The sequence below is a fragment of the Durio zibethinus genome, chromosome 12 (assembly GCF_047325235.1).
Source record: "Durio zibethinus cultivar Kanyao isolate XHJ-2024 chromosome 12, ASM4732523v1, whole genome shotgun sequence".
NCBI lineage: Eukaryota > Viridiplantae > Streptophyta > Magnoliopsida > Malvales > Malvaceae > Durio > Durio zibethinus.
The window spans coordinates 25,863,019-25,877,363 of NC_143173.1; the positions used below are offsets into that span (position 1 = coordinate 25,863,019).

General features: G+C 32.7%; 2 protein-coding genes and 1 pseudogene across 3 annotated transcripts; 2 read left to right on the forward strand and 1 right to left on the reverse strand.

The window, feature by feature from the left end:
- The first annotated feature begins 4,900 nt into the window (after window positions 1-4,900).
- LOC111296578 (L-type lectin-domain containing receptor kinase IV.1-like) lies at window positions 4,901-7,492 on the forward strand. Its single transcript, XM_022890962.2, has one exon. It carries the CDS (start codon window positions 5,172-5,174, stop codon window positions 7,179-7,181), a length of 2,010 nt encoding a protein of 669 aa, XP_022746697.1. The 5' UTR covers window positions 4,901-5,171; the 3' UTR covers window positions 7,182-7,492.
- Window positions 7,493-9,390: 1,898 nt separating this feature from the next.
- Window positions 9,391-10,251, forward strand: LOC111297152 (subtilisin inhibitor CLSI-I-like). The gene is made up of 2 exons (XM_022891779.2): window positions 9,391-9,636; window positions 9,876-10,251. Exons 1-2 carry the CDS (start codon window positions 9,570-9,572, stop codon window positions 10,103-10,105), a joined length of 297 nt encoding a protein of 98 aa, XP_022747514.1. The 5' UTR covers window positions 9,391-9,569; the 3' UTR covers window positions 10,106-10,251.
- Window positions 10,252-11,748: 1,497 nt separating this feature from the next.
- Window positions 11,749-14,312, reverse strand: LOC111296320 (L-type lectin-domain containing receptor kinase S.4 pseudogene; annotated as a pseudogene). Its single transcript, XR_016326205.1, has one exon. The product of XR_016326205.1 is annotated as an L-type lectin-domain containing receptor kinase S.4 pseudogene (transcript).
- Window positions 14,313-14,345: the final 33 nt, after the last annotated feature.

Sequence of the window (14,345 nt, forward strand, 5' to 3'; positions counted from 1 at the left end):
TGAATCGCAACTGAAAGAACACAAATATTTTTTTCAATATTGAACGTATCTTAAAGGGAAAAAGAAATTAAATCTTTTATTTTCAAATCAAACTGGAGTTGATTGGAAGAGAAAAAATGTAAGAACTCTCAAAATCAAAGATAATGCTAAATATATGCCCCATATTTACCCATTGATTCATTGAGAAAAAGATGCAACTGATGCTGTTATATACTTTTTCTGTTTGAGAAATGCAAAAATGAAAATTGAAGAGTTATCAAATGAAATCTTAATAAATAATTTGATGCATCTTAAAAAAAAAAAAATCAATGCTTTCGTAATCTTTCATCATCTCACATGACATAATTTCTTATTCACTAATTACTTTGATTTAGATAGGTTGGCTTTTCGTTTTTCAAAACTCGGAAAATCAACTTAAACAACTATTCTTGATACTCAAAAAAATTACTGGGTTTCTCAGTTAAATGCTTCCTTTGAGATATGGATTCTACACTCTCAAACAGCTAATTAACAACTTATTTCTTTGCTTTTGCCTCATGTTTTCCGAGTGTTATTGTTATTAGTTAATAATAACTAGCGATGTGTCCGCGCTATGTTGCAGGTGCATTTTTTTTGTTTAGACATTAAAAGCAGAAGTAACAGCACAGGCAAAAAAATTAAATATATAATTGGTAATAAAAAAAAAAAAGAAAAAAGAAAAGATAATCATGTCTACACATAGCTTGTAACAAAATAAAGAAAGCAGTGCAGTCCAAAGTTAAGATCATAGGAAATTGAAAGAACATAAAAACTAAATGTCCAAAATAGCATGATAGTTTAAGGTAAAGTTAGAGTAGTATAGTTAAGATTGAATATACATTTCGCAGAGCTTCACACACAATCACAATAGATAATGGCATGAAGTATCTCTTGTTGAATCATCTCAAACATGCATATTTCAAAATCATTTTCATTCATAGACATCAATTGATGATATCAATCTCCTTTAAAAAATCTATCATAAATGTTATTTCTTGATTCAAGCAAATGATTTCGAAAAGCATGCTGACCTAACGATTTTTTTTCCAGTTCAACTGCTTACTCTACTCATATTCTTGATGATCAAATTATGTATGTCCGAACACTGCTGCAGTTTTAATTCTACGAGTGTATATAGGCTTTCTCTATAGTTGTAACTTTGACAATGATATTTGTACTTTAGGCTATTTGTTCCTCTTACTAGCTGCCTACCTGAGTGGTCAATGTGCTTAGCTTTGGATTCTTAAAATATAATAAATTTGGTTTGCTTAGCATTTTATGCTGATTATCATGATAGTTTTAGTTATTTTGCTTAGCTTTTGCAAATTATTATAAGAAATTTTCCTACACGATATTAGTTTGCATACCTTTAGTTATTCCATCAATCTAAATTTGAAAAAAATTAATTGTTATTTGGGGTAATCCTTTAACTAAATAAAAAATTGCGGCACATTAATTTGCTAAGTATAATATTATTTTGAATTCCATGCTTTAACTTAAATGCAATATTTTTAACAAAATGGTGTAGAGAGTCCAACTATGTTAGGTAACTTTTTGTGGAATAATGTGAAAAACTACACCGTTTTTATTAGCTTTTTATAAAGTTTGTAGAAAATTTGTCTATTTCCAAGATTGCTACTTCATGTATTCCTTCCAAGTCTGTTTGTTAATATCAAATAGCATCATTTTGTAGTTCTTTATTATTAATGTTCTTTTGCTACTATCTCGCTGATGATTGATTTACTTTTTCCTCTTTCAACTATATCTATTTAAAATGCCTTATTTTGAATTTTTGTTTCCATCTATTGATATAAGCTCTTTCTCTCTTCTTAACTTTTTATCTAATGCAGTGTTGAACTATTTTATGCATTGTTTCTCGTTACATATTTTATCTAATAAAACTTATTATTTCTTTTCTCATATTTCTATTACCATTCATCACTTCATTGTTATTAAATCTAATTAAAAAATATTTCTCTCATTTAAACATTCCAATGAAGCGCGGATAGTCAACTAGTATAAAGGAACAACTTAATTAATATAATTTTGATATATAAATATAAAACAAATTTAATAATAAAATATATATATGTATATATTAAAAATATATCAAAAGATCTAAAACCTTATCTAAGCTTAACCTCAATTAAAAAAAAATTCGATCCTGATTTTTTTTTTAAATCACACTTATTTAATTAAGGTAAATGAAACCTATTAAATATAAATTGTTTTGTAATTTCTATTTATATTGTAATATTTGTTTTCAAAATGTGTCCTGATTTAGAAAAATGACAAAAAAGTCAAATAAAAATGTGACAAGTATTTATAAAATTTCAAAAATAAATAATAAATTAATAAAAATATGTCATATGTAAATAAATTTTAAAAAATCAAAACCATATTTTCATGTATACCTTTAAAAAATAGGACATCCAAAATTCGTTTATGATCCATCCGAATCATTTAAAAAAAAACTTTACACGCTTGGATAAAATAAAACAACAATTAGGTCGGGATGAATTAAACCACACAAAACCGAATTATTTTATCATCTTTACTTTAACTTATTAATATCTTTACCAAAGATACCAAATGAAAGAAATTAGGTCAAAAAAAAAAAAAAAAAAGGTAAAATATATATAAAAGGAATCAAAAGGGGAAAAAAAAAAGAAATGTGAACACTGACTTTAGCATAACGTCGGTTTAGTTTTTTTGTTTTCATATTTTTAAGTAAATTTAATAATTTAATATAGGAATAATTACATTATATGAATAAAATATATAAAAATAATATAATTTAAATTTTTAAAAAAATTATAAATAAATTTAATAAAATTTTAAAAATTATATTTTATATTTTTATATTAATATAAATGATGACATATAATTTTTATATAAAATATATTATTTTATATGATATAATGACGCTAATTATCATCTCTATTTTTAAATATCATGAACATCAATTTCTACATCAGCTTTTCGTTTAATTCCAATTGATTACGCGGTAATTTTGACTTTCTCTAATTATCCTTCTTCAATGAACGTGTAAATTAAGTAATACTTTTTGTGTTTATATTAATTAAAAAAGAAAAATAAAAGAAGAAAATAAAAGAAAGGGAAAATGGAATGGAAGGTAAGTGTCAGAATAAATAAATGATGTTTAATTTTGCATTGATGTGACAGTGAAAGGAAAGAAAGAGAAAAGGGAAGAAAGTTGAAAAGTAAAAACAAAAATGACTGATTTTCAAATTGAGATGTGACAGGTTCATAAAAATGGTCAAATGAGTAAGAATAATTATATAGGTTAGTTAGAGAGATTAATATGAAAAGAAAATAAAGGAATAAAATAAAAAAATTGGATGGTGGAGTAGGTGAGAGATAGATGCAAGGAAAAGAAATTTGATCTTTTTTTGTCAAAGATTATGTAATTTTTATGGTTCAAATATCATATATTTTATGTAAAAATATAGTCTAAATTATTTTTAAATTTAATTTTTTTTTATTATTAATTATATTTTAAAATTAAAAAAAATCGTTTTTAATAATTTATTAATCAAAATTTTAAATTAATAAACATGATTTTTATTAATAAAAATTATATTTTTAAGTATCATAAATATATATTTTTAAATTACATCAATTATTATATTTCAAATGCTCTAACTATCGTTGAGATGAAAATATTTATATTTTTTTATTTTTTGTGGTTTAGAGATTGCTTTTTTTTTCATTGTCAAGTACGTTTTGAAAATAATAATAAAATAATATAAATATTTTCATATCAATAATATTTAAAATGTGAATAACATACTAATTGATGTAATTAAAAATATATATTTATAATACTTAAAAGCATAATATTTGCTACCAAAAACCATGATTATTAATTTAAAAATATTGTTGATAATCTATCAAAGATATTTTTTTCTTTCAAAACGTACTTGACAATGAAAAAAAAGTAATCTCTAAACCACAAAAATAAAAAAAATATAAATATTTTCATCTCAACGATAGTTAGAGCATTTGAAATATAATAATTGATGTAATTTAAAAATACAACAATATTTTTAAATTAATAATCATGGTTTTTGGTAGCAAATATTATGCTTTTAAGTATTATAAATATATATTTTTAATTACATCAATTAGTATGTTATTCACATTTTAAATATTATTGATATGAAAATATTTATATTATTTTATTATTATTTTAATTAATTCATTACATTTCAAATATAAAATTATTTATTATATTTATTTTCAAATAAATATTTCAAAAGTTACAGGGACAATTTTAATTGTCAATATATATTTATCACCTAAACTTTTTACTAACTCTTCTCTTATTCTCAGTTTGATTAAATTAAAGAATAATTATCCCTATTTTTTCTTCATATATTTTTAAAATGCAAAAAAAAAAAAAGAAAAAAGTAAAATATAAAATTAAATTTTTTAAAAAAAATCGGGTATGATCAAGTTGATTTTTTTTTCTAAACGTTAGAGTTAAATTTTAGATAAATTTATCTTGACCTAACTTGATATATGAAATATTATTTAATTAATTATTTAATTTTATATATATATTTAAAAAATAATATTTTATATTAAAAATATTTTATTAATTTTGACTCTAATCATGTTAATTATTGTTTTGTATATATGAAAATCGAATCGAATTCAAACAAAAAATAATATTTTAATATTAAATTAGATAAAATTTAAATATTAAATATATAAAATCAAATGACGAACAAACACCCTAGTCTCAATGATCATTGAGAATTGCGTGGGGAAACCGGCGTCGAATTTACTAGTCTCTTGTCCCCACTCCTTACCGTGCGACAGCAACTTCAGAGGTAAAGACCTTTATTTTCTTTTTTTAATGTTAGAGGTAAAGACTTAAGGATCAAGCTTTTTCTTTTTCCATGTTTTTTGGGATAAACATATGACCAAGCTTGCTTTGCAGTGGTGGCGGGTAAATTTAAAACTTTCTTACTACTATAGTAACGGGCCAAGTACTTGAACGGCTGATGAGTGAGAGATTCTATGAACTTTCATACTGATCTCAAGCACTATTAGATGATCGAGAAAAAAAAAAGGCAAAGAAAAACAAAGACCGAGAAGGAGAACAGGGCAAGCAGACTTTGGCCATGTGTTTCAGATTAGCATTTCAGCTAACTCTTCTGATAAACTTAGCCGCTGCCGATGATGTTGGTTTCATATACAACGCATTTCGGTCCGCTAATGTAAGCCTTGATGGCATCGCAGAATTCACTTCCAATGGACTCCTAAAGCTCACCAATGAAACCAGTCGACAAAAAGGCCATGCTTTCTACCCTCACCTTATAAGCTTCAAGAACTCAACAAACGGTTCAGTTTCTTCCTTCTCTACGACATTTGTCTTCGCTATTGTTTCTGAATATACAAATCTCGGCGGCCATGGAATCGCTTTCGTGATTGCACCCACCAGGGGGCTCCCTGGAGCTCTTCCAAGCCAGTATCTTGGACTCTTCAATGGGACCAACAATGGCAATGATACAAACCACGTTGTTGTTGTGGAACTCGATACGATACAAAATAACGAGTTTTTTGACATCAATGACAATCACGTTGGGATTGATATTAATGGATTAGTGTCTGATAAATCTTTTCCGGCTGGATATTATGAGGATGTCACCCATCAGTTCAAAAACCTGACTCTGATCAGTGGGCAACGGATGCAAGTTTGGGTTGAATATCATGGTCTAGAGAAGAGAATGGATGTTACTTTAGCTCCATTTAATGTTCCTAAACCCAATACTCCACTTTTATCTTTGTCTCGTGATCTTTCTTCAATTATTAACAACGAGATGTATGTTGGGTTTTCATCGTCAACCGGTTCTATTCACCCATCTCATTATGTTTTAGGTTGGAGCTTTAAGATTAATGGTCAGGCGCAAGAGCTTACCCTGTCTCAACTTCCCAAGCTTCCTCGGTTAGGGCCAAAGAAAATATCAAAATTTTTGACAATTGGACTGCCTTTGATTTTATCGAGTTTGGTTTTGGCAGCAGTTTCAGGTTTGGTTTATTACATTAGAAGGAAGAGAAAGTTTGCTGAAGTTGTCGAAGATTGGGAGCGTCAGTATGGGACTCATAGATTCAAGTATAAAGATCTATATATTGCTACAAAAGGATTCAAAGACAAGGAGCTATTAGGTGCTGGTGGATTTGGTAAGGTGTATAGAGGAGTTCTACCAACCAGTAAACTCGAGGTTGCAGTGAAAAAAGTCTCACATGAATCAAGGCAAGGGATGAAGGAATTTGTTGCAGAAATTGTGAGCATTGGTCGTCTCCGTCACCGGAATTTAGTTCAACTCTTGGGATATTGCCGGCGTAAAGGTGAGCTTCTTTTGGTCTATGACTACATGCCTAATGGAAGTCTCGATAAGTATTTGCATGACCAGCCAAAGGTCACCCTGAATTGGGGACAAAGATTCAGAGTCATCAAAGGTGTAGCATCAGGATTGTTTTATTTACATGAAGAATGGGAGCAGGTAGTGATTCACAGAGACGTTAAGGCTAGTAATGTTTTGCTAGATGGTGAATTAAATGGAAGATTGGGAGATTTTGGCCTTGCTAGATTATATGATCATGGAACGGATCCACAAACAACTCACGTTGTAGGCACTCTTGGTTATCTGGCTCCAGAGCATACTCGAACTGGGAAAGCCACACCACGCACTGATGTGTTCGCTTTTGGAGCATTTTTGCTTGAAGTTGCCTGCGGAAGAAGACCAATACAGGCACAATCTCCAATAGAAGATGTAATCTTGGTTGACTGGGTGTACTCTTGTTGGTACAAAGGTAATATTCATGAGGCAAAGGATCCGAATTTGGGTACAGATTATGTAGCAGAGGAAGTTGAGTTGGTCTTAAAACTTGGATTGCTCTGCTCCCACTCAGAGCCTGAAGCAAGGCCAACCATGCGCCAAGTTGTTCAGTTTTTAGGAGGAGATATTCCTTTCCCAGAAATGTCATCACTTTGTCTCTCGTACAGTGGCCTAACATTTGCCCATCGAGAAGGCTTTGATGACTTTGCCATGCCATATATATCTTCTGCTTACAAGGGATTCTCCGATGCATCTTCTGTTGCAGAGTCTCTACTTTCAGGAGGTCGATGATTGTAAACTTTTTTCGGGGTTTTTAATAAATCTGAATCCATTGCTTTGTATACATTGAAATAGAAAATTTCGGCAGAGGTTCAATCTTTATTTCCTTTAGATATTTAAAAACCTGGTATTTGTGTGTTTATATCTTTTAGATGTTGTTTTTTCAACCGCAAAACATTCTTCCCCGTCCATGCAAGGCCAGTAGGGTGAGTGGGTTGCTTGGAATGTTCTGCAATTATGAAATGCGAACCCGACAACCAATCAACTTAATTTTGGAGCATAGTAAAGGGGTCCAAAATGTCTGATGTGGAACCCAATTTCAATTTTAAACACCTTCCTCAATACCAATAATGCTGTAATTCATCATCTTATTGCCATAAAATCCCATTAATCTTATTGGTTATGCTTTTAGAAATGGTTAATCCAGAAACGCTGGAGTAAATTACATGAATGGTTACTAAATTATACCCGATTTTTCAAGTTTGTCATTCAAGTTTAATTTGAATTAAAAATGTCATTGAAGTTTATTAAATATAAAAATTTAGTCACTTTTAATATATTTTATCTAAAATATTAACAAAAAACTGACATGCCAGCCACATAGACTGTAATATCAGCTGCCAAAGCCAAAAAAATCCATTTCACCTTTCATTTGACCAAGCTCTCAGCCTGAAGTGGGCGAATAAAAAAAAAATCAACTCAGCCTCGCCATAACCACTAGAAAAACCACCATTGACAGCCCCCATTGACAGCAATTCTTCCACCTTTCAGTTATCAGCAAAGATCCATTATTAGATCAACAGCAGAATTCAGATCTATATGAACGAAGCTACAACAAGAAAAAGGCAAAGAGATTCAGGACCACTCTCCTATACCAAATTTCTAATCAATAATACTGAATCCAAGAATTTCCAACCAAACCCAAGTTTGACGATGCCAACAGATGCAGCAAAAAAAATAGGGAAAACAAAACTTTCTCGCTGAAAATAATAAAATATTCAATAAAGGTTAAAACTTTCTTGCATATAAACCGTTGGACAAACAACCAAATTCATAATTCTATCTAACAAAACCAACCCAACAACATTTTCTTGAAATCACAAGATTTGACAACCATTGAAACTTTTTTTTTCTTTTGTTAATTGCTTACCATAACCTTGGTCTTAGAATTTTGGAGTGTCCTCTTCTTTAAACCCGAAACCTGATTCAATCGTACTCAAAGATTCAACCACAACTAATACAGTATCAACATAATTTTGTAGCAAGTTGCTACAAAATTCAGTGACTGTCTCTGAAATTCATCCCAATCGCTATGATTGCAAGTTGCTAGTAAAACATGGGTAAGAAAATGGATATATGAAAATTTCCAAAAAATAAAAAAAAATTAGGTTCACACAAAATTTAAAGAAAATATTATTAAAATACCTTGAGAAGGGAGTTTGAAGGAATTAGGCAGCCGTGACTTACCTATGCAAATGGGTAATTTGTGAGAAATGCATGGTATTTGAAATTTCATTATGTTTTAATGCACTATTATACACTTGTATGAAAAATTGTGACTGAACTTAGAAAAAAACATAGAAAATTTGAAAAAATGTGGATTTTGTCCAATCTACTGAAAGTTGGCTGTAATGATTCACATTAAAAGAAAAAAAAAAAGAGTATATAACGTGTGAAAGAACTTGTTTGTGACATTTCTAATCCTTGGTGATCTCTCTTTCAGGTTTCAACCAAGTAATTGAATTTATATTTAGCTGTATTTTTCATGCTTGGCAAGTCAGGCCACAAGATTTGTCATGATTCAAATTCCTCTGATTTAGACCGCTAATAACTTGGACATATGCCCTGAAAAACTTCTGGAATTTCGTTAATATCAAATATCTTTTCTGTCTACACCTGCAAAACATGACTTTTATCATTATTCTAGTAGATTAAGCAAATGCTCGTAGAGGCCCATTGTTCAGAAGAGAGAAAAGTCCCAGGGCAAGACTGGTAACAGAGAGCTCAGAGCATGGCAATAAATACCAATTTGGGCCTTTGGCAGGAAGCTAAGATTGTTGAACTCTGAAAAAAAAAGCCTAATAATATGAATTAAAGATAATTAAGTGGATGGATTCACAGGCTGAAGGTTCATGCTTTTGGGCCATTGTCCCTGCTTTTCAAGGCTATATCCTGAATTTTCTAAGAAAGTCAACATTAACAAGCTGGCCCTGCACGAGAGGGGCATTCTTGTGGCGCATAGTAATTATCAAATTCTATGCCAACCATGTCAAGGAGTTGTCTGGACTCTGGAACACTCTCCATGTGGCAAAACCAAAGAAAATTCGATAAAATCAATCAGGAAGAGGACATATAAACCAGTTTGCCCTTCATAAGTCACCAAAATAGTGTTGCTTTGCCATGGCTGAGAACCAGCTCACTGAAAAAGAACCTGGTGAATTAACAGATTCAACACCAATCTTACCAAGTAAGTTATTTGCTTCCCTTCTTCCTATATCAACAGTTTCCGATATTTGATTATTGAAATAATCAGGCATCTATTCTGCTGTATCTTCGATGGGATTATCCTGTTTTTTGACCATTGAGGAGTAGCTTGATCTAAATGATTGTTTCCTATACTTTGACAGGGAACCTGATTAAATATTTATTTTCTTCAGAATGAAACAATTTGCATGCTATATTTGATATTTACTGGTGCTCTTGCAGGAACTTACGGGCGTTTGCTTGGATCGAACACTGCTCCAAAAATGGAATGGCCCGAGTTAGTAGGGCTGACCCCAGAGGAAGCAGAGAAAAAGATTAAGGAAGACATGCCAAGAGTCCAGATTCAGGTGGTAGAAGCTAATTCTTTTGTTACCATGGATTTCAACCAAGGACGGGTTCGATTGTATCTTGACCCTTCGGGAAAAGTTCAGAGACCTCCAAAAATTGGCTAAGAGCAGCTTGTCTCCATTCTAAATTATATTACTGCATAATAGCTGTTGAAACAGCAGGTCCTTAATTTTTCTTAATGTCTTTGGACTTTGAAAATTGTTCATCGGTTGTGAATATCCTTTGCCGTATAAAGTTTTTTATTGTTGTTTCTTTCTTTCTTTCTAGTACTATTGCACTATTACATGAATGGACGATAAAGAACTTGTTATTACAGTTAATCTTTTAAACAAAACTATGGTATTAGCAACCAAGCAAATTTCCTCCCCGACTAAGAGGCCCAGGGCATTGCGAAACTGAAAACACCAACAAAAGTACAAAATGCTTGGCACAACAAGGCCGACCTTGAGCCTCATAATTACAAACCTTCTTGAGGGGAAGGAATTATGAAGTCAAAGAAAGGTGGTGGTCGTGGTTGCTAAATTCCTTGAACCGTAGAATTCACTTGTCAAAGTTGACAATTTTGATGACGTTTTCGTTCAATATTGGTAATAAATGGTTTCATCAAAGATGGATTGAAAAGAATGAAGCTTAGCCAATGTTGTGTTTCAACTGATATATTGTTATAATGCCCAGCCCGACAAACTGCATTGACGGATTATGGAGAAAAGCAGAAAATCCCACTGAATAATGATCCATTCTAGAAAAAGATTACCAAATAAACGTGGTGCCTCGAGATCTTTATTCATTATCTCATCTCCGTGTAGACAAATGCTGAAGAAATGGTCCAAAAGCCTAGAGGAAGTTTGGAGTATTTAATCATCTTCTGCTCCTCTATCAGGAAACAAGAAAAAACATCTTCAAGAAATGAAAAGAGAAAAGTCTTCTTCTCGTCTTCTGTGCATTCAGCCAGAATTTTGAGTTTTGACTGATCTGTGGTGCTCTTTTCTTTGGCTATTTCCCTTCAAAAATATCAAACTCCCAAGTCCCACTTGGTCAATAGTTTGGTCAGCAAAGTCCCCAGGAATACTCCAGCGTTTGGAAGGGGAAAGGAGATACTGTCCACCGGAAAAACTCCACTAAGTTCATAACTTCTTTTGATTCTTTCAAAGAGTCCTGGACTCAAATAGAGAACTGCTCAACTTTCAGAGCCAGGCCCACCTCTTCAAGCCTTAAAACTTGAGAAATCCCAACAACCCATTTGGAAAAAAATGTGAATCATTTGCTTTATGATTGACTTTGATCTATCGTTTAATTTTTTTTAGTTACGAAAGAATTTGGAATAGATAGGTTAATCTTGATAATTTAAATGATTTTAACAAATAATTATCGATAAATTTTGAATATAAAATTTTTTAATTAAAAAAGATTAGCTTTGATCAATTAAATTAATCATTCATTGATAATCTTTCATTTAATTTACCTTGCTTTTTGGTACAAAAGATGGTCCCTTTAAAGCATTTCCCTTTCAAAATGAGTTTTTCCCACGCCTAACATATAACTGTTCCATTAAAATTTGTCATTATAACTCATTGACTCTGCTATATTTTATTAGTTTATTATACTCATTCCAATTACCTTTAAATTTGGTGAATTTGCAGCTCAGTTTCTGAATATCATTTTCAACTCTTTAAACTTCAAGAATTTCAAGAATATTTACTGCTACTAATTATTGCTTAAAAGAAGAAAAGGAATGGAGATCTCTTATGGTATTAAGTGAACTAATTTCTAATTTCATCTGGGACAATAATGCCCATACAACATACAAGGACATAGGATTTTTCACTACACAAAAAAAGAGGAGGTCACAACTGAAAATAAAGGAAAAACCCATCAAACATTTGGCCAGACATTGTCAGAACAGAAAACCTCGTTGAAGTATCACTGTCTTTTGCCCTTTTGGTTAAAATTTTCCACAGTTTTGCATATACTACAAGCACAGCCCTCGAAAAAATTAGAAAAGAAAAACACTCTTTCAAACGTATTACACTATCTAGTTTCTCGAAGAAGGGAAAGTGGAGAGGTTGAAAGAGAAGCCAAACCAGTACCACCATTACCATTTTCCATGAATGAATGTGAGCTCATTTTATCAAATGATGAGGACGCGAATGAATGCAAAAAAGAATCAAACCCTTCTGTGAAACCCTTCCCTCCTTCAAATGCCCCCGGTGGCCTCAAATTTTCCGGTATTTCAGCCTCTCCATCAAGATACCTCACTAACTGCCTCATGGTAGGCCGTGCCACAGGCGCATCATTTGTACAAATTAGGCCTAATTTAAGCACCATCATCATTTCACCTTCATCATATTGGCCACCGAGCCTAGCGTCTGCCACATCAAGGATCCTCCGTTGCCTAAACTTCTCCCATACCCAATCAACCAACACTAATTCCTCTGGCAATGCCTTTTGCTCGATGGGCCTACGCCCACAAGCAACCTCGAGCAAGAGTGCACCAAAAGCATAGACATCGGAGCTTGTTGTGGCCTTTCCTGTCCTGGGCAGCTCTGGTGCCAGATACCCCAACGTCCCAACCACCCGAGTTGTCCCCGGATTTGAACCATGTTCATACAATCTTGCCAGGCCAAAATCTCCTAATCTTCCGTTCAACTCATCATCTAATAACACATTGCTGGCCTTAACATCTCTATGAATTACAATTTGTTCATAGCCTTCATGTAAATAGAGAAGACCAGAAGCCACATCCTTTATAATCCTGAATCTCTGCTCCCAATTCAGGATTGTTTTAGGCTCATCAAACAAAAGCTTATCTAAGCTGCCATTAGCCATGAAATCATAAACAATAAGAAGATCACCTCTTCTCCTGCACCATCCCAATAACTGAACTAAGTTTCGATGGCGAAGCCTTCCAATACTAGCAATTTCTGATACAAATTCACGCAAACCCTGCTTTGATTCATGAGAAATTCGCTTGACAGCAACTTCAGTCTTTGAATTTCGAAGCGTTCCTTTGTAAACTCTACCAAAACCACCGTGTCCAAGTAAGGTTTTGTCACTGAAACCATTGGTTGCTTGCTTGAGTTCTTGATAAGAGTATCTTTGTGGTCCGATCTCCAGCTCCCAATCTTCAATCACATCGGCGTTCTTGATTTTGATAATGAAATAAATGGCAATGGATAGAGCAATTATGACAAGAATGACAGAAGAAACTGAGACACCAACTGTTAAAGCTGTATGCTTTTTTGGTGGTCCGGGAAGCGAAGGCAGAGAAGATAGATCAAGAGCCTGAGCTTGTCCATTGATTTTAAAACTCCAGCCTAAAATATAATGCGAGCTAGCAAGTAACCCTGTTGAAGCTGAGAAACCAACGTACATAAACTCCTGAAGAAACGGTGAAAGATCTACATGGAAAGACAAGATCGGCAATCTTGGTCTTGTAGAATTTGGTGCGACCGTTACATTGATGACGTTTTCAACTGAATCATAATCGATCCAAGCTTGGATTGCTTTTCCACTCTTGAGAGTAAGATTTTGCTTTGTGGAACCATCCGTGTAGTAGCTGGCAGGAACCGAGGCATTTGAGACCAAGCTGTTGATGTCGATGCCAATATGGTTGTCGTTGATGTCCTGGAACTCAAAATCCTGAACGGTGTCGAACTCAACTGCAACAAGATGGTTTGAGAAGTTACCGATATCAGTTGCGTTGAGGATTCCTAGATACTGACTTGGAAGTGCTTTGAGATCTTTAGAAGTGGTGATTGTGAAAGCAAGGCCGTGGCCACCTAGCTTTGGATACTCAGGAACTATAGCCAAAGCAAAGGAGGTAGAAAAGGAAAAAGCTTGGTCATTAGTTGAGTTCTTGAATCTGAAGGGAGAGCTATAAAAAGCGTGACCCACTAAACGACTGGTGTCATTGGTTAAGCGTAAAATGCCCTTTTTTTCAATCTGTGCAAGTCCTGTTAATATGAAGTTGTTGGGATTTGAGTCTTTGAATCCTGGAAAGAAAAGTTCGGTGGATTGGGAAGAAGAAGCTGAGATTAAGAGGAAGAAGAGAGTAGACAGAAGTGGAAGGAAATAAACCATGTTAAGGACAAGAGAGAACGAAATCAAGGGCACCAGGATTAAAAGGGATAAGAATTTGGAAAACGATGGTGATCACGGAATTTAAGCTTTGAAGAATCTATAAGCATTTTTTAGGTCTTTTTGTTGAAAGAGAAAAGGTTGGTGATTGATTCAGAAAGAAAAATAAAAAATAAAAAAGAAAGCAAAGTGTTGGTGAAACTTAAAAGAGATCCAATGATAGAGATTAAAGGGGAAGTGGTGGGTTCTAAGCAGGAACATTGGCTA

Excerpts from the sequence above, each read along its gene's own strand:
- LOC111296578 (XM_022890962.2), top strand. The coding sequence starts at position 5,172 with ATGTGTTTCAGATTAGCATTTCAGCTAACTCTTCTGATAAACTTAGCC.
- LOC111297152 (XM_022891779.2), top strand. The coding sequence starts at position 9,570 with ATGGCTGAGAACCAGCTCACTGAAAAAGAACCTGGTGAATTAACAGAT. Across the intron at positions 9,637-9,875 it reads TTCAACACCAATCTTACCAA|GAACTTACGGGCGTTTGCTT; the intron begins GTAAGTTATTTG and ends GTGCTCTTGCAG.